General features: G+C 42.2%; 1 protein-coding gene across 1 annotated transcript in view; it reads left to right on the plus strand.

Annotated features, from left to right (window-relative positions):
* The first annotated feature begins 1,344 nt into the window (after nt 1–1,344).
* The window catches only part of ARHGAP18 (Rho GTPase activating protein 18), a 66,943-nt gene continuing 43,040 nt past the window's right edge, over nt 1,345–25,247 (plus strand). Inside the window, exon 1 of the mRNA XM_086461236.1 lies at nt 1,345–1,421. Coding sequence (XP_086317362.1) covers nt 1,345–1,421 — 77 coding nt within the window. The remainder of the gene's footprint in view (nt 1,422–25,247) is intronic.

Consider the following 25,247-nt stretch of genomic DNA (forward strand, 5'->3'; position numbering starts at 1 on the left):
GATTATTTAAATGAGTGAAGGTTCAGAACTCAATACTTGCATGCTCCAGACCACCTCACATAGCCCAGTACTGAACTTCAGATGTTTAACTGCAAGCAAAGCAGTTGCATGATTTTTTTGGTTTGTTTTAAAAGGAAAAAGGAAATATAAGGCAAGCTACACTCATACTGAAGGTGATCCATTCACTTATGGCACAAAGCAATTATAATTCAGACAAATCATATGCTTCTGTGAATGCAGACACAAATGACAAACATAACTAGTGTATATACATTTACGGGTTGTGTTATAGATGCTTATATATCATTGTTATAACTGGAAAAAACAACACGGGTTTAAGCGTTGTGTTACAGATCCTGCCTATGAATTCAAAACTAATGCCAAGGCAGTGAGTCCCATCTCATCAAAGTTTGCACCGAGGCGCGGAGGAGGCTGTCCCTGCCGAAAAGGCCGACCCCAAGGCTGCCCGGCGCCGGCTGTCGCTGGTTGGTAGTGTGTCACCTTGGAGCTAATGGCAGCTAGTTCAAGGCACAGCAGCTCTGAGGCAGCTCAGTCACCCTGTGTCCTTGCCTGACGCTGTCACCTGCTGTGATTTTTATAACGATAGCATGTAATGAAAAAAACCTAACCATTTATGTGTATGAAAAGTTAAACCAAGCACGGAATAATGTTGTGGTTCAGTGAAATGGACCACGTAAAAAGCAAACACTGAACACACTCCTTACTTTTCTTATCACGGTGCTGCATTTGCAACACCGCAGCCTCGCAAAGCCCCCTGTAAGGGAGCAGCAGCTCGCCGGCGGCCGGCAGCCCCTACCGCCCAGCCAACTTACTCGGGTCTGAAACTGCAGCGACTCTGCTTTAATTGACCGATTTCTTTGCAATACCTCAACACCCCCACCCCCCCACCCCCCCAACCGGGCGACCAACGCCGGTTTCTAGCACTACGTGGTGTATGGAAGCACGCAGAACGCTGACGCGGGCGGGCGGGGCGGCCGCCGGGGCCCGTCCCGGGTCGAGGCGCCGGTGCCCGGTGTGGGGCAGGGGCCAGGCGCAGCCGCGGGCACCCGCCGCCGGAAGCCGCTCGGCCCCGCCGCGCTGCTGAGGGGCCGCTGCCGTCGGTCCCCGCCGCCCTCGCCGCGGGGCGCCCGGGTGCCCGAGCCGGGAGGAGGGGCACGGCCCGGCCGAGGGCGGCGGCGGCGGCCCCTCCGGGCCGCAGGAAGCGCTGCCGTCACCCGGCCCTGCCCCGCTGCGCCGCCGGTGGGAGGCTGGGCCGCGCCGGGCCGGGGCCGGGCCGCCCCGCTCCGCCTCGGCGTCCCCAGAAGGGATGCGGCGGCGCACGCCATGAGCTGGCGGTCCGGCTCCCGCGGCGTGGTCCTCACCGCCTACCACCCCAGCGGCGGCGGCGACGCCTCCGGCGGGTGAGTGGCGGCGCGGGGAGCCCGGCCCGGCCCGGCGCGGTACGGGCGGCAGGTGCGCTCGGGAGCCGCGGGGCGGGGGCCGTGCCGCGGCGGCGGAGGAGCGGAGCCGGCTCAGCGGCAAGCTGCTGCGCGGGGAGACGGTGTTCTCTCCGCCCCCCGGGTGCTGTGGGGTTTCCCAAGTTCTGGACTTTGTCCCGCATCCTCCTAAACGGTTTTTCCTGTGTTTTTTGTGGTTGGTTGGTTTGTTGGTTTGTTTGGTTTTCACCCGTTTCTCAACCTCCGCACGTCGTGGAAACCCCAGGCGTTTTGCCGGGCTGTTGAGAGCCGAGGGCAGACAGCAGACGCCGGCTGTTGTCAAGGTGTTCGTAGGTGAAAACAGCCCCATGGCAGCCCCAGTGCGTTGTCGGTGTTAAACCCAAACCGTTCCTGGTCGGTGCGTTCTGAGACTGGGGGTGTGGAGGGTTTGGAGGGTGCAGGGGTGGGTGCTGCCCCGTGGCTTCAGGGGGAGCGGAACCCCCGAGTCTTCAGGATCAGGCTGTTCGTGAGATGCAGTGCGTAGGTTTTCATTTAACCTCTTTGCACTTTACTGCTTTGTTCTTTGCATTATTGTTATATTGTTTTTAACGCGATAAACAGAGGAAAGGTGCAGGTGACAACAATAGGAACTTTTAAAAGCATTTGTGATTCTGCTTAAGAGGTGAAACTGACAATGGACAAAGAAGTCAGCCTCCCTTACATGAAGGCTGGGGACCTCCTAGTGCCTCACAGCGTGTGTTTAATACAGGCAGCAGCACTGCCGGCTTTTCCATAGCAATGACCAGAGAGACTGCTGTGTGGAAAGGAGAGTTTTGTCTTTATGGCCCATTCAGTCTTGTCTCTTCCTTGCTGAAACTGTCAACAAAGGTCCCATTAATAAAGATGGAACTTCTGTTAATGCTGAGAAGCCAGCTGAAACTGGGAAGGTATTGAAACTGGCACGCTGTTTCCATGTGTGCATAGGAAAAGCGTGTCTGATCAAAGAGATCATAGTCTGGTTAAAAGAAGATAAAAGGAAGTACAGTGTGTCACCCTGGACAAAAGATAACTGATGCACCATGATATGTCATATCAAGAGTCCATGGTGAATGCAAGAACTGAACTGAGAAATACAGCCTACCCCGTGTTTGAACCACAAAGCCATACCTCTGTTTTTATTGAGGCACTTCCTTCTCCGTGAGTAATGTTATTTATCAACCCTGCTTTAAGTCCTGATGTCATCTTAGCTACACATAAAAGGGCACTGCAGATGTAGTTGTTTACTACCAAATGCAAAATATGTGCCTTTCTACAAGAAAATCACAAAATCCACTGACTTCTCCATTATTGTTGGTGGTGTTTTTACTTCTCATACCCCTCAAACTTGCCGTGCAGGAGGGACAAAGTAAAAAGCGCTTTCCCTGCTCCTTGGGATAACTTCTGAATAAGGATCAGTGGTAGACTGTTAAGATCGATTCTGCTCTTTAACGCGGGGCTGCCTGGATACACGGCTCTAAGCCGCAGCTACTGTTTGCCCCCGGAGGCCCTCGGCCATGTGAGCACAGTCCTGGGGGCTCCTCCGTGTCCTAGAAACTTGCCTCCCGTGCTAACGCCGCACCGTTAGGAGCGGCGATCTCATCAGGTTCCCACTCCTCTGCAGCTGTTTCTGGGGACAGCCTCCTGGGTAAACTGAGACATTGCCATGCAAGCAATGGTGATCCTTCACAAATTGTTCTGGTGTGGGATTAAGGGAGTGTGGGGCAGGGGCGGGGGCGGGAATAAATGTGAAAAGGAGTCTCATTTCCTTAATTATAGCAAATGAATGTGTATGTTAAAGCAGTTCAGAGCAGGGGATTCCCACAGTTAGTTTGCCCGAGTTGCACCTCTGACAGTGTTACGGCTTCCCAGGCCGTGCGTGTTTGCAGTTTAGCTCATTAAACTGAGATCCTAAAGGGCACCTCTCTGCCTTTCTGCTGTGCCACTCTAGATTTTGTCCTCCGTCCTGTCTCCTGTTTTCATTAACCAGGATTTCAACTCCATGATCCTGATTCATCTGCTCCCTCCTGCCCTGGATCCCCAGACCCCCGCTTCTGAAGTGAGAGAGGTTGGGAATATTATTTTCATGGGGGCAGGGCGGGGGAGGGGAATGACCACTTCTTATTTTTTGGTGTTTTTAAAAACAAATAAACAAAACTTTTCTGAAAAATTGTAACATTTCAGTGGGATTTTTTTTCCATTTTTCCATTTTTCTAACTACTTTCCTCCTTCATCAACATTCCCAAGATACGCAGAGTTGAATAATAGTAATAGAGAAAATGCCCAAACCTGTATAATTCTGAAATATTTTCTGGAAATAAGTTCTTCCATTATGCACTGCTGCGTGTAAATGTACCAGTTCTGCCATCCAGATTCATTCTGCATTTTATTACTGGTGTGAAATTGAAACTTATTTTGCCTTTTTTAAGAATAACAAAGCAAGAATAACTTAAGTTATATCTTAACAAAGTAAGAATAACTAAGTATATAGGTTAGCATCTCTCTGCTAACTTTTAACAAGGATCAGAATATTAAGAAGCCAATGTAATACAGTGCCAGCTGTAATGAAGCAGCCTTTTTTGGAAAGATTAATAGAGAAAGTATGTTGAATTATTTTTTTTCATAGGCATTCAAAATACTGCATGTTAGAGATGGCTTTGTCTTTGGAGGGCTGGGGCAGAGCAGTACGGGTACATCCTGGAAAAAGCGGTACGTTGGCTGTGCTCCAAAGGAAGTGGTATCCTAGAAAGGGCTGTACTTCCTAACCATTTATTTTTTTTCCTTCAGGCATACGAGAAGTCTTGCTTCATAAGACATAAGAATTTTACTGACCTAATAGATTGTTGAGCTACTTTTCTGGGGGGTTTTGGCCTTTTAAAAGCCCAACGAGCCTGTGAAATGTTTCCTTTAGGAAAGGCTTACCTTACCATTGGTTTACTAGGCTAAAATCTAGAACAGCCTTGGTGTGATTATTTCCAAGTTTGACAATTTAGGAACATTGCCTTGACAGTGATGATGCACAAGATAGCACCAGAGCTGTTGTCATTGCCATAGAGCGGTTTATTTTACAGTTTACTTTAAAATAGCAGTTAAAGGAATATCTTCATGTAGTGTAGATATTGATTGTGGGTGACTTCTGTGGTATACCTGAGTATTTATCTAAGAACTTCCTTACAGAAATCTCAAAGGCAGATTACCCACTATCAAATTCAATTTTAATAGCTCTCTTTTCCATATTGCTTTAGTTTTCTCACTTCAGAGTTTTAACCCATTAGATCCACTAATGCTTTATTGGCTGTCATTCTACTTGCATTTTCGTGTCATCTCCTTTTTCGTTATGATGTCCATGCACAAGCTTTTAATAATTTCTTCTTGATTTTCCTGTGAAACCATTTGTTGTTATATGGACTGCGGAGAGTAAGGGTGAATCAGATAGGTTTCAGCCCAAGACCCTGTTTCAGTGGCTGCTTGTAGGCATGTCATCCTCATGCACGTGAAATCTACACCCTTAAGCATAGACTTCCAGTGCCATTTAGGTTCCTTGCTGTGGAATTTTACCCCATCTACTGTGGTAGGAAGGACTGCAGGCCCTGTGTCATATTTGCCAGCCGTGTGTAGGTGTTTCATATAACACAGCCTTTGCATATGGCTGCGTGGGCTTAGCCTCAGGCAATCAAATGCCACCTGGAGTGTCCTCTACAGGACTATTTCTGTCCTGTAGAGGGAGTGAATGTGTGCCTGTATGCATATATATATATATGTATCTATGTATGTATAGGTATGTCTGTATATATATGTATGTAAAAATATTTTTTTAAATGTGATTATAAGGCTAAGACCAAGCCTGGAATATTCAGTGGATGGGGAATGGGATATAGCAAAACTACAAGTGAATGCTGGCAGAACTAACTGCAGGCATACCAGTGCATGAGGCAAATAAACTTCTGCTACAGACCATTTTCAAGAGCCAAGCCTAAAATGCAAACTGGTTAAATGATTTTAAATGTGGTGGCCAGCAGAGGTTGACTTTGCTTTTCTCTCCATACCTTTGTCCTATCTGTGAGGCTGCCGTTCTGCATTGTCTCCTGTGCTGCACCAAGCTGTCGTGTGAGTCACGGCCTCCCTGCGTCTGTTTCCAGCGAGTCACTGTGCTTGCTCACCAGCAGCCAGCACACGCGCTTTTGCTGCCGCTTCATGTGCACTTTCTTAACTCACACTGGAAGACCGGTTTGAGTTTTGAAGCCTTGCAAGCCAGTGCCTGTTTGACATCATATGTTCCTGAAGAGGCTGTCAATCTTTATATTGCTAATGACTTGTTAAGAAGGCCTCCAGCATTTCAAGGAGCCTAGGACATGGCTCTTCTTCCTCAGAGGCCATGCAGTTATATGCACCCTCCCTTATTTGCCCTCTTTAAATCTTGCATTTAGTTTGCTGGTACTCACTTGCATAATTAGAACGATGACTTGCGTTTCCCTGAGATGGAACTAAACCCCAGACCTGCCTCAGGTCTCCTTTTTCAAGTGATGCCTGCTAGCCAGGGCCTCCGGTCCCCGACGTTCACCGTCCTGCTTCATTACTGAATCTGCGTGACTTTGGGAGATGCCAGCTGAAGCTTGGGTCTGTGTGGCAGTGAAACCAGGGGGTCTCAGTTGGGTTTTGTTGTAGAGAAGTGCCCTTCTTTTGTGGGTTACTGTACAAGTCTGCATAAAACAAAATAGTTATTTTTATATGTCTTTGTAAATACAGGCTTTACTAACTTAGTAATAGTAGCATCTATGTTCAGTGTGGGAGTAGGTGGTGAGGAGCATAAAATACTCAGTGTTTCCTACAGACAGCTGTGGTCTAAATCACTCACTCAATGTTTAATCTCCCTGAGAAAGAAACCAGATGACACGTGTCCTTTGAGCTTGGAAAAATGATGACTTCTGCTATGAATTGCTCACAATACATGTTTTTTTCAAACGTTGACCATAATAGATGTTACAAATCACATATACAAGAGAAGTTTATGCTTTCCTTACCAGAATAATCTGCCTCATTCATTGTTCAAATATTTGCTCAGTTTAATCTGAAGACTTAATAGTTTGCATCTTAAGCCAAGAAGAAATCTAGTAGTAAGCATGAGTTCATGGCTTTTTTGAAGGGCAGTTTCCATCTCCATTCTTTCAGAGAGAAAAGCTCTCATTCCTTTCCCCCTCTTTTCCTACCAGTGACTCACTCTTGGAATTGAAACCCGGTGAAATCCAGTATGAAGGACCGAAGCACTGTGGGGGATACATGTAGTGCTCAGTGTACAAGCAGCAAACTCACAAGCTGATTGCTCACAGCTGGCTGAAGTTGGTGGAGCCTTTTGCAATCTGCTAGTTTACAGGTTCTCTATATCATCTCAGCTTTTGTTGTTCCTAACCCCTATAACCTGGCTTTCATGATGCCAGTATGGATGGCTCAGCACAGCACCTTCCGTGTGTTGCTTTGCTTCTGCAAAGCAAAGCTCTGTCACGCTACCACTGATTTTACAAAATCATAGCAGTCTTTTTATCTGCTGAGTTTACAGGCTTTACATGAGCACAATCTTTATCTAAATGCATTAGAAAAATCTTTCCTGCTGATTTGAACAGTGTTTGTTGTCCGATGCCTACCAACACCTTCACATAGAGCTGACAGGCAACAATGCATTAAGTTGCTTTATTTAGAATTGCTTTTGTGTCTTTTGTACTTTGTGCATGTATAAATATGTAGTATACTGCAGACCCTTAATGTGTTGTTTAGTTACTGGCCTGTTAATCCCGGTAACTTGATCTGTTGACAGCAAGACATGGTATCCCAAAGTTTCCTGCTTCCTTGATTCCAGATTCCTGCTGCATCGGGTTCTCCCTTCCTCAGTTTGCACCTTACTTCTTCTTTGAATTTATCTTGCTCCTGCCTTTGGTTCTTGCTATATCTTTCAATCAATTAAAAAGCCTTCCTAGTGCCTGTTACCTATTGTCAAGTTGCTGCTCAATTTTATCTTGGTAGACAGAGCAAATAATTCTCTTTGTTTCTTCAGTCTGAAAACCTTTTTTATGACACTTTCCTTCAGCATTTTCAGCCTCCTTCTTTACACTTGCCCTGCTACTTTGCTCATCGTTCACCCTCAAGCCTGGATTACATGCAGTACTTCAGTGTCAGTCTCATGAGTGTCACTTACGTAGGTAAAATCACTTCCTTACTGCTAATTACCACCTCAGCCAGTTGTATATACTGCAGTCATGCCGTTTTGTTTTTCTGAGCATTGTGGCGGACACTTCGATTTGCATGTCCTTTCTGAGCCCTAGGTCTGCTCAAGCTCTTCTTTTTCAGGGCAGCCTTCATTGCGTAGGCATGGTTGCTGTTTCTAGCGCTTAGACATCCAGGTAGCATCTGTCAGTAAAACAACATTATTTCAACAAGCCCAGTTTGCTGGGTGACCTACATTATTCTGCATCGTGGATGTAGATTTAATTTAATGCCCTTAACTATCAGTGAAAAGTCTATTCGGTTCTACTCTGGGTCAGGCCCTTAAATAGATATAAAATGAGAATAACTGTGCTGAATCAGTGGAGCTACATAGCAGAAAAGAGGAAAATCAGGGCCTTCTCTATGTAGGCTTTGTTTTTTATTTTAATGGCATACAGAGAATGAGACGTCATGCTTTTCTAGCTATAAGGAATGTGAAGCATAGAGGCCTTTTGAACATTTTAATTACAGGCTTTCCCTTTTTTGCTTAAGTGCGTACAAATCTAGATGATACAGAGCATAATACAATGTATTACTAGATGTGCTGTTACAAGCTTGTAGACTTTATGCAAAACTGAAATGTAACTGAACTGCCGATGATCAAAGGGCCAGAGGACCTGTGTAAATCTGGCCTTCAATGTTCGCTCTAAGTGTGGTATCAAATGAATATTTTTTAATTGTTTCTCTAAGTTCTTTTTCTTTGAAAAGCAGAATTGTCAAACTTGTTTTTGAATAAGACATGGCATTTTCGGTCTGCTGATACTGGCACTCAACTAAAAAGTGTTATGATCTATTGTTACTGCCAATATTTGACTCTTGTTTCCTAATTGTTACTAGTGAGGCCGGAGCTGAAAGCTGTGAGGTTTTAAAAGGCTACTTATATTTGTTTTGGTAACGTTTGCAATGCCAGCACCCTTCTCCGTTGTCAGTGCTTTTTTACTAGAGTTAGTGAGTGCGCATCTTCTTTTTTTTATTCTGTGAATCAGAATACTACGGCTGAACAGAGACCGTAATTACAGTAAGTGATACAGCGAGGTTCCTGCTGTGAATGGTGTTGCAGATTCCTGTTACTCATGGGTCAGTGACTGTCACTCCAGACTCCTCAGTAAATCTGCTTGGCCAGGGGAAGAAAGTAAGTTTTGAGTAATTCCAATGTGCCGATGGTCTGCTTTGTGAGGGCTGCTGGTTTTGCAGTGAACCTGCCTCTGCTTTGGAGTCTTGATCTCTAAATAATCATTTTCAGTCAGGGAATTTAAACATTTATAGCCAAATAAACAGGGGGGTAAAAAAAGGTTGGTTTTGTTTGTTTGTTTGTTTGTTTTTTAGTATTTGGATGTGTAAAAAAATAAATAGACTTGATTTATTTCGTAAGTGCAATTTTAGCCATCATTTTCTGGGGTATATTTTTGGTGATACCCTGAGCAGTATATGGGATGAGCACCTAAGCAATTTACCCCCCTGTACTCCCAAAAAAGCTGAAGCTACAAACTTATTCTTTGGTTCTTGTTTTGTGCCAGCTCTCTTGTGTTACAGCAGAATGAAAGTGTGCACAGAAACAGTTATTTACCTGGTCACACCTTCCTGTGAGGATAAGCTGCTCAGTATTCCCCCTTGTTCTGTGACGCTGTTCCGTGCCCTTCCTACTCCATCATCCCAGTGCTGTTAGCCTAGAAATGCTTTCATGAGAATTTCAGAGGTTTTATCTGTCACCTTTCTACAACATCCTTCTTTCCTAGGGAGGCTTCTTAGGCCAAAAGGTGACGATAAATGGGACAGAGCCCCCAGTATTGTAGGAGGACTTAAAATGGTTTGGGATGAAGTATTTGAGGAGGAGCAAATGTGAATGCTTTTAGCATGCTTAGAAATGTGGTTGAAGGTACACCACACATGAGAAAGCAAAAAACTAAGAATGATGTTGTCTTCAACAGATGAATGAATACCTTATCATGCATACTCAGTGCCGGACTGCAGCACAACAGTTGGCATGTTTTGCTGGACTTAGCATCAGTACAAATCTTCAGTTTACTACTCCTCAGACTACCTCTTCCTGTCCAGCAGTCCCTAAACCACACAGACAGCTTTCACTCTGGCTTAGGGAATTCAGATGTTTTGACTTCGCTTCCCTATTTGAAGACCAGGAAAAGACTTAAGAGGATGTGTGAGAATTGTTTGGTCAATGTTTAGTGATATGCGCTTAGTGAAGTACATTGTTCAGTTTTTATTATTTTTGATCAGTTGATTGTTTTTAGATGATTTCTGTGTAATTGTCAGAACAATAGTTGGTGGGACTCAAGGCCACTGATTAAATGTTGTCTCTGTCAGAAATTCTCAGAAATAGAACAGCAAGGTCCAGGAGTATGCTATATCCAGGGGTAACATGGAGCTTTGCCACTGCTTTAAGAGAGTGCGAGGTTAGATTTTAGCTGAACAAATAAACCAGAAAGTCCTTGTAGGCTTGTTGTGGCCCAAGGAGTCATATAATAATTGTGGTTATAGCTGTAGTTACGAGTCCATGATCCCAGATACAAAGCAAGAGGCTTGCACCAGTAGCCAGAAACTTCAGCTACTGAACAGCAAGGAAGCCCTGATAAGAGCTGTCATACAGCTATGACTCACTGGCCAGTTGCAGTGGCAGACCAGAGCTGTAGTTGCCACAGGCCAGTGGAAGGTGCTTTCTCTCTCAGCCATTGCTAAGAGGATGATAGATCTAACAACTCTGTGGTGTAGCCGCTGAAGCCTCACAGCCTGATTCCCTTTGCCGTAACTAGGTAAGGAAACACTAGTAATGGTGTTATCATTGTGGGAATAGTCATCCCTATCATTATAATGCATTCAGAGGGTGGACTTTTGTGGCCTACTCAACTCATTGTGGTGGCTTGACTGTGTCATCTTCTCCTGAGAAGCCTGTATTTCAGGTGGACTTGAGGAATATCTTCTTGTTCTGTTGAAAGTATTTTCTCAGGAGAGAGATGCTACACTAGCTCATGAAACTTTTTCTTTTCATATCAGAGTGTCTCCTGAGGCTTGTCCTGAACGAGCAGAAGTTTTGATATGCAGTGACAGTGAGTGCAGATCATGGCCATGCTAGGCTGAGATATGCAGAGGCTGAAAAGAGCGGGGAACATCACTGAAAGTAAAGTTTCCTTCCACCTCTCACCTACACCTTCCGAATGTTTTTCTTGCCCTGGCGTTGGCATTTCTGAGCTGACTGAAGTACTTTGAGTTGGCTTAAAAAAAAAAAAAAATCCAACTGAAAGCAGTATTTTCTGCTAGTGTTGCTTCCAGACAGACTCATTTCTTAACCTAGCTTGGCAAGTGACTGTATCAGTGTCGGTGCAGGCACAAGGGAAGTGATGGAAAACCCCAGGAAAGAGAGATTTCACAGAACCCTCTGGCAGCAGCCTACATCTGTGCCACCTTAATCTGATCATTATGGGGCTGCAATTTGACAAGATAACTCATTTTTATGAGTCCTAGTACTGGCTATGACCACGTGCTGTGAGAGGCTCAGCTGATATAATTTAATTCTCTTGGTTCAGATTTGTTAAAAAGATATTTGATGGCTTAACTTTGTACTGACAGGTTTTTAGTTAGTTCAGGTACAGCTTGTCCTTTAGCAGCCACTCTAAAGCTAGTGTAAGCTTCATCTCCGGCTCATTTAGTCCTGGCTGACACCGTTCAGTGATTCAGTTGTGTGCGTGTCCATCTGCAAAAGGCAGGCTGTGATGTGAGAAGAGATCCTTGGGATCCAGGTGCGTTGCACTGCGGGGAACACATGCACTCCTCTTACGGAGCTGCGGATAACCTGCCTTCCCCTTGTCTGCATGTGGCGTTGCGCAGCCTGCCTCACCAAAAGAAACGAAAGCCCAGCTTGGATTCCCACACATTAATGAAGTAAATTAAAGCGTGCTTTCTAAATTATGGTTGGTTGTCAGTTGAAAAGCTCTTGAAAGCTTGCTGATTTATGCCTTGTTTAAACACACTTTTCTTTGCTCTGAACTTTGCACCAGAGAGATCGCTTTGGTTTCATAGTGCCCAAGGTAGTACGTCAGAGCAGTATCAGGAATGAGAAGTGTAATCAGAAGAGCTCATATGGTTTCCTATAGGAAATACAACCTAACTTTTCATCACAGTAATATTTTCTGGTTTAAGGGTAAAAAAGATTAAGACATTAAATATGTCAGACATTATACAAACAGAAGTCATTGAAAATATTATGTACTAATGAAAATGTCCAAGCATCTGTCCAGTGACTTGAATTCTACCTGCATTCTCCTTTCAAAGAAGGATATTTACACTGTGATACTTGCTCTCCTTTGAGGTGAAAGCTAAGAAAAAGACTGTATTTGTTTGAACTTCTTACTGTGGATGGTACATACAAGAACAAACTAAAACATGATCTTTTTTTCTCCTAGTAAGCAGGAGTTGCTTATGAAAGTTTATGGGAAACTTTATGAGCTTCATGCTGTGAAATCTGGTATTTGGCACTTTGTACTTCAAATTGGAAAACAGCTTATGAAGATGTATGGTATTAAAATCTGTGTGATGTGTCACAATGTTTTGGGTTTTGGGCCTTGCTTGAGCTTTTTAAGTGAGTGTTTAAGAAAATTTTGTCATCCTGTATTAGGGGAATACATGGGAGACATTGCTTACGTGGTTTTGCTCACTGTCCATTTGCTGATTTATTTCATATAGTTTTCACTAAACACAAACCTCAGTATAGGTTGTTATAATTTCTCTTAATTTTAGATATATGTATATATTTAATCTCTAACATTCAGATTAGGTGTAAATTCAGGTTTTGTTGTGTGCTTTTGAAGAAGTTGCTAAGTGAGATGCAGTTAGTTAGCAGGTGAGAGTTAGCAGTTAGCTGGGGTGAAAAATGCATCTGGAGTCAGACCGTCGGTCAATACGTCTGCACAGGGCCATGCCAGTGAAAAGCAGGACAGGGGATGGGATGGGATGGGATGGGACAGGATGACAAAGCCCCCAGCATAAGCAACCTTGTGTGACAGTCTTTTCAAGCCTTTCAAATTATATTATAGTCTAAGCTTGTATGTAAAATTTTGTAGGAGCCTGGAGCCTGGCTCTTGGCTCTCTTTTAGCAACGAAGTGTTCCCTCCACTATGAATGCCAGGATTCCTCCTGGGAAACAGCTTACCGGGCTATGTCGAGTGGTAGCTTTCATGGGGCACATCTCCACTGCAGCGTGCTCAGATGTTAGCCCAGCACCAGCATGAGCCCGTTGGATAGCTGTGTAGCTATTCATGTGGGTTTGAGCCTAGGCTGAGAAACCTTTCCTTCAACCCGGCTTGATCTTTTGGGTTTGTTTCTTTTTTTCCCCTGTGTGTGGTATGGTGTTGACACAGGTGCACAACCTCTGATTCTGGACAAGGTTGGTGCCTTGTGTACCACGTTCTGTTGTGTTAGTCTCCTGCATATTTTTGAACCTCTATTTCTTCCTCACCCTCCAAGTCTTCTCACATAGGTAATTTCATATAAAAAATGTAATTCAACTTTGATCCAAGAGAGCTTCAATTGGATAAGTGATATTTCTCAAATAGGTTATCGTGCAGAAATCAATAGTAGGACTTACAGTTTTATTAAACAGAAGAATAAAGGTCACCTCTGCATATGCTGTTTTGGTTTCTTTTTCTTTTCATTTTATTTGCAACCTTCCTTATAGTTAAGGCTGTAGATAATCTTAGTGCCTGTACATGCAAACGTTTTTGATGTGGGTGTATTGGTGTATACCTTTTTTCTTCCCCCTCCCTCCAATGTATACTGACTTGTATCATTTTATATACAGCTATAGCTGTAATTCAGTTTGCTGGCTAGGAGCACTCTTAAGTTTTTGGCTATTGGTGTTGCTCTAGGCAGCAACTTAAGGTATAAAACCCTTTTTATTGGGCTACTATAAATTTCTTGCTACAGTTCAGATTTTGTTTAAGAGTTCTCTCTCTGTCTGGATTTCTTTCCTTCCATTCTATAACAATACATTATATAAGTATGTATGTTTATATATGAATAGATGATCTGTGGATTTGATTTCTGCTTTCTGTGGAGTGATTGTTTTATCCCATCTGAGGACACAGGTCATTTTGTAGGTATGCACATGAACCTCTTTCTTAAGATTTGTTTTATTTTCATTTAATTTATTTTCATTTTAGTTTTATTCAACTTGCAGATGAGGATTGGGAGGTAAAAGTTTTTTATTACAGTAGACAATATCATCTGTTAATGAATATCTCTGAAATAATGGGGGACTCTTACTCAAAACAGTGTAGGACTGCTTAAAAGCTATTAAAATGGAGAGTTTTCTGGTGTCCATCAGATGTGCCATGATGCTATGTGATCCTTGCAAAAAAGAAAAAAACCCAAACCAACAACCCTGTTCGTAGGAATATTTGGGAAGTTGGAAATCTAGAAATGAAAAGTAACTGGATAATTTCTCATTTTACACACCTTTGTTCCAATAATAATAAAGGCTATTCACTTGTCACCTTCATTATATTCCATTACACCACCTCACTTGTTGGCATGAGAAACTAATGCTTCATTTCTATTTAAAGTTGAAATTATCTTACTTTTGTAGGACTGTAGAATTGCTGAACATGTTTTGTACTTATCCTTTGTTTTATTTTTTAGATATATTCTCTGTTTTTTAACTGAAAGACATATTTATGCCAATACCTTCTTTATATCATTACTGAATGCTTTTCTGTCTGGTTTTAGGAACTTTTACTAACCTGTAGTTTAAATTATAGTAAGATTTTTCTGAAGACTGATGAAATTTATCTTAGTCAAAATATAAGTATGAAATAATATTTTTTGATTTAAGGTGGAAAAATAAAACTGTTCGGGGAAAGATACCCTAATAGCATAAGATGCTTTTGCAAGTAGGAGCAACACTTTTGCGGCTTATAGTAACCAACGAGGGAACTGTAGTATTTTAAAGCTTTGATTTTTATTGTTAGCTATGTTACTTTGGTTCTGTGGCTCATTCTGAGCTAGTCGAACATGATCCTTTGTCCCATTTCAAGCTGCTGCTGTCATGAGAAACCATTGTTAGTACTTTAAACAAGTAAATGACTTACGGTAACTCCCAAAGGGGCATGTCATCTTCCAGAACAAGAGCAAGAGCATTATCTTACATATTGATATATAAAGTGCCTTGGGGCTGGCCTCAGTAGCTTTGGAGGTGCAGAGGATGTGTTTCCCAGGCCTTCGTCCTGACCCCAGAGCATCTTGTGTCCCTCACTGATAGTTGTCCACCAGGATGGTCTGTCAAACAGTGGCTTGGCAATTTTACCTCAGGAAGTGCACCATCCATCTCCTTAATGGCCTTCAAGCTCTGCAAGTCCATGTGCCATCCAATCTGCTTCCAACTCATTGCCATCTGAGAAGGGTGGAAGAGTACTGCTGCAGTGAGGGGTTGTGGAACAATCAGCTGTGCCAGGCTACTAAAAGGGCATCCATGTGCATTTGGTTTCCTAAGGAGGAGGCTTGTGACCCTTACAGCCAGAAGAGGATATTACTTTGTCTTTTTACATTACCAAGGTTCCCTCGTGCCACAGGTTTTGCTTTCCCAGAAGCACCTGCTTTGCATGGTTGTCACCAAGTTGCTGCTGCTAGGCAAGTGGGAGTTTGTCTGCTTATTATCCAAGTGAGCTCTTTATCATTCTGAGGAAATTGTTAAAGTTAAGGACATAGAAGCAAGACGCCTTGCATGTTCCTTCTGCTAGATAAAGCAGAGTCTGCCTGCTCCTGTTTCTCTGGCCTGATAGTTTGGAATAAAGGCAAGGTGGCTGGCATATCCAGCTGTGGCAGGCTCACTTGTGGATAACTAATGGACAGATGTGACTCTATACACTCTGGTTCCCTTAAAGGATGCCTTGCAGGTTTTTTTCCTAATGACCTCTAGGATTAAATGGGATTAAGGAAAAACTAATGACAAAGGCCATGCCAAGTCCTTTGTAGAGTTCTGGGAATCCAGTTCTTGGGCTGTGTCAAGTTGAGTAAACCATACAAAAAGCAGTGGCATTAGGGTTTTTTTGTGGGAAGTGGCTTAACTACTCAAAGGATGGATGTGTTACTTTGGATGTGTATGGAAGAAAGCCTAGCTATTGTCTGGAAATGCAGTGCTGAGGTGATGCTCATGCCCTTTCTGTGGTTGTAGACCCATCACTATTTCTGAATAAAGAATTATTCTCTGCTGTGGCCACAGAGAGTGGTGATTCTTGCTGGGCTGGTGGCCTGCTTCAGTTGTGCATCTACTTGGCTCTGCTCAATGTTATCACACAGTCCTCTGACAGTCCTGGTAGCTGGAATTTTCCCATGTAGTCTGTCCTAGTAAACAGAGATACCTATCCCTTTCCCCCAAATCGGACTGGGTATGCAACAGACTAGCTGCCTTACTGCTTGCGCTGTCTTTGGAGGAGTCTGCCTGCAAGGATGGGGAGATCCCAGGGTCTGGCACGTGGTTGTTTTGGGGTGTTTGGGCTGCTCCAAGAAGGATGCTCAAAAGGCAGTGTCTGCCTTTTGCGAGTTACTGTAAACAGTGGGGTGGTCTTGAGGTGTCGCCCTTGGGAGTGCCCCCCTAGAGCACTCTGAGGTTGCGCTGGTGTGAAGACTGTGTGAACAGAGAAGGAATTGGAGTCAAAGAGCATTGCTTTGGCACTCTTGGGGAAGAGGCAGCTTCAGTATATTATGTCATTGTTTAAAACAATAGCTTATATAGTTGGTAATAAAAAGTCATATTTCTTCTGAGAGGGCATTGTACAAATCATTCTAACCGATTTACTTCCAAGTGAGGTGTCATGAAATAGCAAAAAACGGAAAATGAGGTCAGTTGCCTAGAGGGCACAGTCAAAGAAAATACCCCTGAATTCCTCATTGCACCTTCCTGGCTAAAAGAGGAAGGAAATCTGAGCACCTCTGGTGAAAACACTCCACAAGAGTGGCAGAAGCTGTAAAGTATACACACCGGTTTTGCATTTAGAGAATTGCGAATTGAGACAATAGTGTAATTTAGGTATACAGGCATTTATCTTTCTTTGTAAGTCTGCTTTTCATCTTTATGTTAAAATGTGTTGTAAATTTGTTACAGAGTTTCTACTTCCCTTGCCATGGCGCTGTTGACTTACATTGTAGGTTTTAAACCCTTTTGATGCTGACAAGTGTATGATTCTATGTCAATCTGTCAGCACTTGTACAGTCTTTGTAAATGTAAGGCTTTGTCCAGGTGCCTTATTTTGGCGAGGGAATTATTCTTTATCCTCTGAGATAGAATTGGCTACTTATACAATCAAGTATTTCTTGTATCCAAAGAAAATTTTAAGATTGCAAGTGTGCATTTTCAATGCAGAAAATATTAAGAAAGCATTTAATACCTCTGGTAGGAAGGGGCTCAACTGTGTCACCCTTCCTGTACTCAAAGGATGTGTTTGTCCCTCACATCAGGCTCAGAGATGTTCAGTCCCTTCCATCGCATCTCTAGCATTGTTGGTATGTGCTGGTTCCCTAATTTTTAGGGTGCGTTAGGGAGCGCTTCAGAGCTGGAAAGGCAGAGGGGTCTTACCTGGCGTGGTGAGGTGACATGAGGGTTGGGGACAGGACAGAGTGATCGGGCAGTGCAGATCAGGGTCTGGGAGTGAAGGACTTGGCAGGGCGCCCTGCAGCTTATGCTCTGGTTTGCCTCACACCTTGTTCCCTTTGCTGTCTAGAAATGTCTGTGCTCTGTGCACCCAGGTCAGGCCCGTTCAGGCTGTCTTTCCTTTCTCCCTCCCCTTCCCCCCAAATTGCAGGCTTAGGTCACTGTTATAATATGATGTTTTCAAATTAATTAAAATGGAGTTTTTCTATGTGACTTAATATTGCATGCAGCAAATGTTTGGGTTTTTTTTCCCTTTGTACATATGATGCTGTATAAAAACATATGATATTGATTTGTAGAAGATGCATCTTATAATGGGAAGTACAGATGTCTAGCATGGGGAGCTTAGTACTATAACTAAAAATCACAGGTAGTAATACTCAAGAGTGCATAACATTGCTCTTGTTCTTCTGTACACAATGTGTGTCCATACGATGAAAGAAAATACGAATTTTTGTTTATAGAAGCATCTGCATATGGATTGTGCTTTATTTCAGGTTTAATGTGTTACATGTGAAGCACTGCATTTCATTTTCCTTGATTGTTACTGGGGTCTGTAATCATAGCTACTTGGTGTTACGAGTAAGTGCTATTTTTACGCTGTTTACACAAAGGAATATGTCTAAAGTTGAAGTCAGGGATTTAACCTCCAGATACATGAGGAAAGTTAAAAGAGTACAATGTCATTTTTACTTGCATTTTTTTGCTGGCAGTTAACCCTCCACTGAAGTGTTTTGTTTGGGAATACAGGGTAAGAGTTATGACTAATATTAGTGATGCAATAATTTTAAAAAGAGAGATTGATACTGCTTTATATAACTGACTGACATCTTCCAAAATAGACTGATACCTTTTTAGAACAGTAATCGTGCAGAACCTTATCAACTGAAAAACCACAGGTGGCAGCTGTATATTGGTTTAGAAACTGGTATCTGTCATGTTTGTAAACTGCTGGTAAAGAAAGGGGTGTTGGTTAGAAAGGAAAACAAAGGATTTTCGTAAATAATTTCTATTAAGAATTATCATCTAAATAATTTAGAAAACTAAAAAATGTCAGGATGTTTGATTTTGTGTTTTGTTTTGGTTTTTTTGTTTTATTTTTTTTTTACTTACTACCCGTATTTAATATTTAAATCGCAGAATTCTCACAGTCCCTACCTGCATCCTCTTTTTGATTAGTGTAATTTAAACTAAAGTTGGGAAGACCTCTTTTAGTCTTCTGTTTCCATAATTCTGGAAACAATTTTTTTCTCATTTTACTAGCAGCATGTTTTTTTTCAGCTGCAGAGCAAGCAGTGAGTGTCAGCCTTCCCTTTCTAACCAGTCTTGAACATTTCCTTTTGATGCCTTAAAATGTGACCATCTTAGTCTTCCATGACCATCTTAAGTTTTGATGAACTCACTGCACATGTGCCCACATGGAAAGGAGACTGCTTATGCCAAAAAAGAATCGGATCTAAGAGTAAAGAACAAAAAAATGTAATGCTGTTAGTAGAAATGAGAAACAAGGATTACATGTGCAAAATCATGATCAACTAATAACAACATACACATGGGATTATTTTTTTAGAGTTTGTTTTTAATTTTGAACAGTTGTTCCTGTTAAATGATTGGTATTTAATTTGCATGTTTCTTTTACGTTTCCCCCCCCCCCCCCCCCATTGTTTGGTTTGTGTTATGTTCTCTTTGTTTTTCTCTTCTCCTGAAACAAAACAAAGCCTCTTTTAAATCCTTACTGTTGAAGTTTTGTATGTGTATTCAAGTCCTGATGCTCTGACCTTGTGGACAGGTAGCACAGTAATGAATGCTATGGTAGGCTAGCTTCCAAACTTGCCCAGGAATGCATATATGTATTCAGATTGGTAGCTGTACATCTGTGTACTTAAACTGTAAGCAAAGGGACGTACCTATGCATACAAGTACCAGTAAAGCTTTGCAGGGAGCTTGGTTGAAAAAATAGACGTTTTTGTAACTTTTCTGCTGATGTTCAGAAAATGGAGGTGGTAGTGAGGGGGGAGAGGGAAGGAGAGAATCTGTGGTCCCAAGTTGCTTGCTGCTTGCTTGGTTGTCTACTGACATTCAAAAACTACCAGGAATACCAGGTGGGAGGGAATATATTAATGTAATTTTGTTTTATTTAGTGGGGTTCCTGGTGGGTCACAGGACACCAAGCCTTTGGAGGCACTCATTAGCGTAGATAACAGAGAGGGCCACGGACAGTTCAGTTGTTACACCCCAGGAACAGGTATTTCCCAGGAATATTTGCTTAGAAGGAGGAATTTGGTGGGAAAGGAGGTGTTGCAAAGGCTCATGGCTTCAGCAGTTGCACTCGAAGATAAAAGGTAAGAATTGTGACTGAGTGCCCTTTTCAATCTCTTTTCCTTTGCTGAGGTGACAGTGGACTTTGGCGCTGCCCCCTCTGTGTGGTGGGTCTGTGGGGAGGGGCTGTGAAGGAAACAGCTGGGTCCGGGCAGTCCTGCATTGCCCTCTGCCTCTGCCGTGGCACGCTCTGCCTGGCTTCTGCTAGAGGAGCTCCTCAAAGCAGGTTTGCCTCATGTGTGGAGACGTGTGCAGCATAGTTGTGTTAGCTTCTCTGAGAGCAGGTGAAACCTGAGCAACCGCTTTTGAAGCTGGTTGCAAACACCTTCCTCATGCTGAGCTTGAACTAAACCCAGATGGTCCATCACTTGCAGTTTCCTTGAAGCCTCCCTCTCTCCTATCCCCTTGCCTTTAAGGATGCTTCTCTGATGTTTTGCTTCTGAACAGACCTGTGTCCCTTAGTATACTTGATTGCTGGTGCGCCTTGCATGTGCTGCTCTCCTCAGCCCTTTCTGCTTCCTTCTCTCCCTCTCTCCTCCGGCTTCAGTAAGAGCACCTTTATCTGCTTTGTCTTACTGAGTCTTTGTTGGTGGTTTGTTTGGACAATGAAAACAATTTCCTGACAAAACGTCTTTAGACTCCTGCACGGATTTCCTTGCCTGCTGTTTAGGAATGCTCATACAAATTGAGATTATGTTGTAATAAATTAACTATGAATGCGTGCCAGTTTCCTTCAAGCATAAACAAAATTACTGAATTGTGCTGTAGGCCTTGTATTTACAAGTAACAGGGTTATAGGTCTAACTAATAGGTCTTTAACATGGTAAAAGCTAATGCTTTTAGAGAGCTAATTGCTATTAGAGGCACAAAAGTGACTCCAGTATCATTTCATGGCTGTAACTGTACTTTACTAGATGGTCCTGGTATTTGCCAGGATAGCTTAAATCGGGCTTTGTTGCCATGCTTATATTTTCCCACTGTGAAAAGAAAAATAAATTATTTAAATCTTTCCTCTCTGCGCCTCTCAATAATGGAATTACAAATACTGTATCTATTTCACTTCCTGGTTTATTCTCTTTGATATTTGTGGAGCCTGAAGTAATCTCACAGAGGCTTTATTCTCTTCTTTGGGAGAAGATTAGTTCCAGTGGTTCCCTTAGAAGATTACAGAAAGTGTAGTTTTAAAATGTGTATGATGTGTTTGAATATTTTCCCAATAAGCAGCATGAGAGTTGTTACAGAGAACATATTTTGTATACATTTTTGTAATTGATATGAATTGTAGAGAATGAAAAGAATCAAAACTGCAGAGAAAAACATCTGTGTCCTTATGAAGCTAGGATGATGTAGAAGGCATTTGGAACGAATGAGAAAGGTAGATCAACTGACCAAAGGTCAGAGCCAAAAACGTGACAAAGGAGATTTAAGGGAGGCCATTCCTTTCCTTATTTTCCTAGCTGTGGGCAATATGTTTTCTTTAAAATTAGAGCTTTAAGCACGATTAGGGTTGTATGTAAGGGAAATATATTGTCTGTCTGTTGAGTTTGGAGACTGACTTCTGTTTTCATTCAGCGGGACTTGAGGTTCTGTGAGCACTTCCAGCTCTTCCTAAAGTCTGCACGAGTTGCAAATGTCATTCTAGCATGGTGCCACTTGTGTGATCGTACCTGTACATGTCACCCAGGTTTCTTTGTCCCCTTTTTTTCCCCTCTTGTGGATTTTGCACTTCCAAGAATAGCTATTTCTCTTTCTAAAATGTATGCTTTTGAACCAGAAATTTGTATGTATGGGTAAAAAATAGGAGTGTGTTTTCAAAGTCTTTGAGTCTTTATTCAAGTGGTATGAGAATTAAAAGGGTCAGAATGGCAGGACTTGAGACAATATTAAAAAGTCTACTTCATTTTGTTAATGGAGAAGTAAAACCAGAACTCATTTCTTCTGACCCTACTTCTCAGTTTAGCTAATTGTGATAATTTTATTGTGAGTTTGATAACACGTGATGTTCTATTTAAAGCTCCAAATCTGAGTCAGTGGCACTCACTTTTCAGTGAAAGAAATAAGCAGGCTTCAGTATTTTATGGATTGAGAATAAAGCTAAAAGTATGCACTGAATTGGACAGCTCAGACACTGGAATGCATCAGTCCCCCCGAAAACAAGGCAACACATCTGGTGCAGTCATTTTGTGGGGGACAGGCTTCACGGCTGCAGTTGTCAGTCCTGAATTCTCTCTTGCTTTGTGTGGAGTTTATTCTGAAATAAATGGGGATGGCATATCAAGTAACACTTTTTGCAAATGTTCAAAAGTATGTATGTTGTAGTTCTAATACTTTTTTGATAACAAATCATTTCACATCATCAGTTATACATAGGGGCTGATGATTTATACCATCATTTTAGATAGGGTGTGTGTGTGTATCAGTATACCATAATTATAATTTATCTAAGTGGAAGTAGGGAATAGGTAGAGTCTAAATGGCTGTGTAGGAACGTGAGGTCCTATTAAAGGAAATGTCATGAAATATTTTAATCTTCTTAGAAGTGCTGCATATAGTTCAGGCAGATTAAGTTTTGGCATTGTATCTGGAATCTCCCATTGCTGGTGCAGTGGATTAGAATATTAAGTGTAATAGTCTGTGTCATTGCCACGATTTCCTTCCTGTTTTCTTCAGTGACAAGTTGGGGTTGGGAAAGGAGGAGGGTCATGTTCACTAAGGTAAAAAAAAACTTACATAAATAATAATGAGGATGTGGCTGGAAGCGGTACAGTGTGTATATATATATATATATATATGCTTTTTAGATTTATAGTCTGGCAGCGCTGACTTTGGCCTGTTTTGCATTTATTATTCATGGAGGGGGTTAAAGTGCCAGTTTGTGGGGGTTTTGGTTTTGTTTTTTGTTTATTTGTTTGTTTGGGTTTTTTTGTTGTTAATCTCCAGAGCAGTTTTGAGCAGGTATTAACAGCAGCTGATGGTATTACAAAAAATCCTGAGACCTGTTTCTCTTTGCTCAGCCTTTTTTTATGCTCATTTAGAAAGTGAGTACTGTTTTATACCCTCTCTGCAATCACTTTGTACTCTGTCTTTGGAAGGAGAACAGAGCTTCGCCTCAGTTCCTACTTTTCTAGCTTTTCTTTGGAGCTTAAGAGGGATTTGGGCAAGCTTGATTGCAATTGACATTCAAAATGTCCCATAAGGTCACAGAGCAGCCAAAATAAGACTCTTTAAGTAAGCAGAGAAGTGTAAGTGTCAATTCATCAAAAATACTGGAAATTGTGTTGATTTGTTACAGTTATCTGTGCATGTCCTCTTGAAAAGAACGAGTTGCAAGGGAGTTTGCAGTCAGTCATGGAAGGAATGAATGACAAAAGACGTAAAAAGGAAAGGATGCAGTTGCAATGAGTGACGAGATTTAGGAGCTAGAATGAAAAGCAGAAATACAAGCCCAGACTAAAGTTTCTGTAATGACTTCTGAAAGTTAATGAAGCACTTTAAAAGGGGTGAGAAATATTTTTGCACTGTTCTGGACACCAAACGTCCAGACTTGGTTCTTAGTAGGTATTGCTCAAGGGTTACCTGCTGCTCATGAAAGCTAGTGATAGTGGCTTTTGTTTGACAGGAGGTTTTAGCTATCAATGAAGTAGAAAGAATCTTTTTAATACGTTAAGCCATATAAAAAGCTGAAGACATTTACATTTAAAAAAAAAAACTTCAGATAGGTGGTGTCACTACTCTGTGGCTTTATGCAAAATCCAGTTACTTTAGGACAACCTGCTTTGATGGGCACATCAATTACAATGTGGTCTCTTTTTAACAGAAGATTTTGAAAGATGCTCAAAGCTGCATTGCAGAATACTTCATACTGTGCAAAGGAGTGGTGTGACAGAATGAAATTTCTTAAACATTAGGTTGAAACCATTAGAATAAGTGCTATGGTAATAAAAATTCCTGATTTAACACATCCTTTGAATCAAGGCCTTGCATTGGTTTCGTGTCTGATCTTTGGGGTGCAGCTTTGCCTAGAAACTGTGAAAGATGAGGATGCCCTTCTGGTAGATGCTGTGGCTATAGGAAGGTCTGGCAATCCCTTCCCAGGCCAGTGTCTCGGTCAAGAACAGGGAGCTCAAGCCAGGCGACTGCTGTAGCCATTAGATTAGAGCTTTCTTGGTTAATTCATTTAAGAAGTCTTTGCACCTTGCAGTGGTACTTGGCTTCTTGAAAGGAGGGGAGGGATGGGGGGAGCTTTGGGCTTAGGAGCTTTACTTATTCCCACACTTCTGTAGCTCAGCCTTCAGGATGAGAAACGGGGCAGGAGACCACATTGTTTCCCTCTCCTTATCTTTTTAGTTGTTTAGATTTGAAAGGACTTGGGAAGTCCTGTATTTATGTTTAAGAGCACAGCATCTCATGGGTGTGACTGCTCAGTAAACAGTTTTCAAAATGGGCCATAGTACCCATAGGCATTTTTTAGCTGTTTAAATCTAGTTAGCCTTTGTACAAACTTAAAGTTACTTACGTGAATTACTGCTTAACTTTGTAATTCCAACATCAACAAGATAATGCTGTTTTGAGGGTGCTACTCTATAGCCACAGTGCTGGAGTCTGTCACGAACCCACAAGAGCTTCCTTTTATCTGCCTTGCAGTTCGCTTTGGGTCAGATCTTGATCTTTAATGCTCAGCGGTCCAGTGGTGAAAGGCTCCAGAGATCCAAGAATTATTCTTGTTTCTGTCACTGATTTGCACCATGAATTTGAACAGCATGCTTCACCTCTCAGGCCAAATAACCGCCCCTTTTTTTCCCCCTCTCACAGCCTTTGTGTATCTTGTTTATCAGGTTCTTAACACATCTAACCATCTGTTGGTATGATGCTCAGACCAGTGAGCCCCAGTATCAGCTGAGGTATGGCTGTATACCACTAATAGCTTTTACGTAAATGGCCAAACGTACACTAGCTTTGGGAGTGATGACTCCCCTTACATAGGCATTTCAGAAGTTGCTGCTGTAATGTAGCTATAGGTAGATAGGTTTTTGTCATTTTATATAATACTGGAAGTAAAGTGCTAGTTTATTGGGGTGCCAGAGACTGTATCTGAAGGGGCTCCAGTGCTCAAGACACTGCCTGTACAAGAACCCCAATAGCAATGGTTAATGGCCAGGATTACTTAAAGAAGCTTTTAAGGCCAAGCATACAAGGACTGTATTTTCAGTGTAGAGCTTAAGGAAGTGTAATAGTCCAGTTTGACAAGTAATTATATCACTGGATAATGCAGTGCTTTTTTTGTACTGTTCTCAGTGTTGTAAATTGGTTGATACAAACAAATGTTTATGAAACTTCTGTTCTTGTGGGACATTGAATTTGCCTTCAATTTAGAATCTGTTTAAAGTCAATGTTTAAGAGTCCTACAGGCTTTGTTAGGCAGCTGTGGAAAAGGACCATATTTGTTTAACCCCGAAGAGTCGAATCCTAATCGAGGTTAAACCCAGTAATTAATCAGGTGGCCTTTTCCCTTGTTCCACTCATGACAGTTTTTATTCAGGAAAGAT

Source organism: Leptosomus discolor, chromosome 2, assembly GCF_034619465.1.
Source record: "Leptosomus discolor isolate bLepDis1 chromosome 2, bLepDis1.hap2, whole genome shotgun sequence".
Lineage (NCBI taxonomy): Eukaryota > Metazoa > Chordata > Aves > Leptosomiformes > Leptosomidae > Leptosomus > Leptosomus discolor.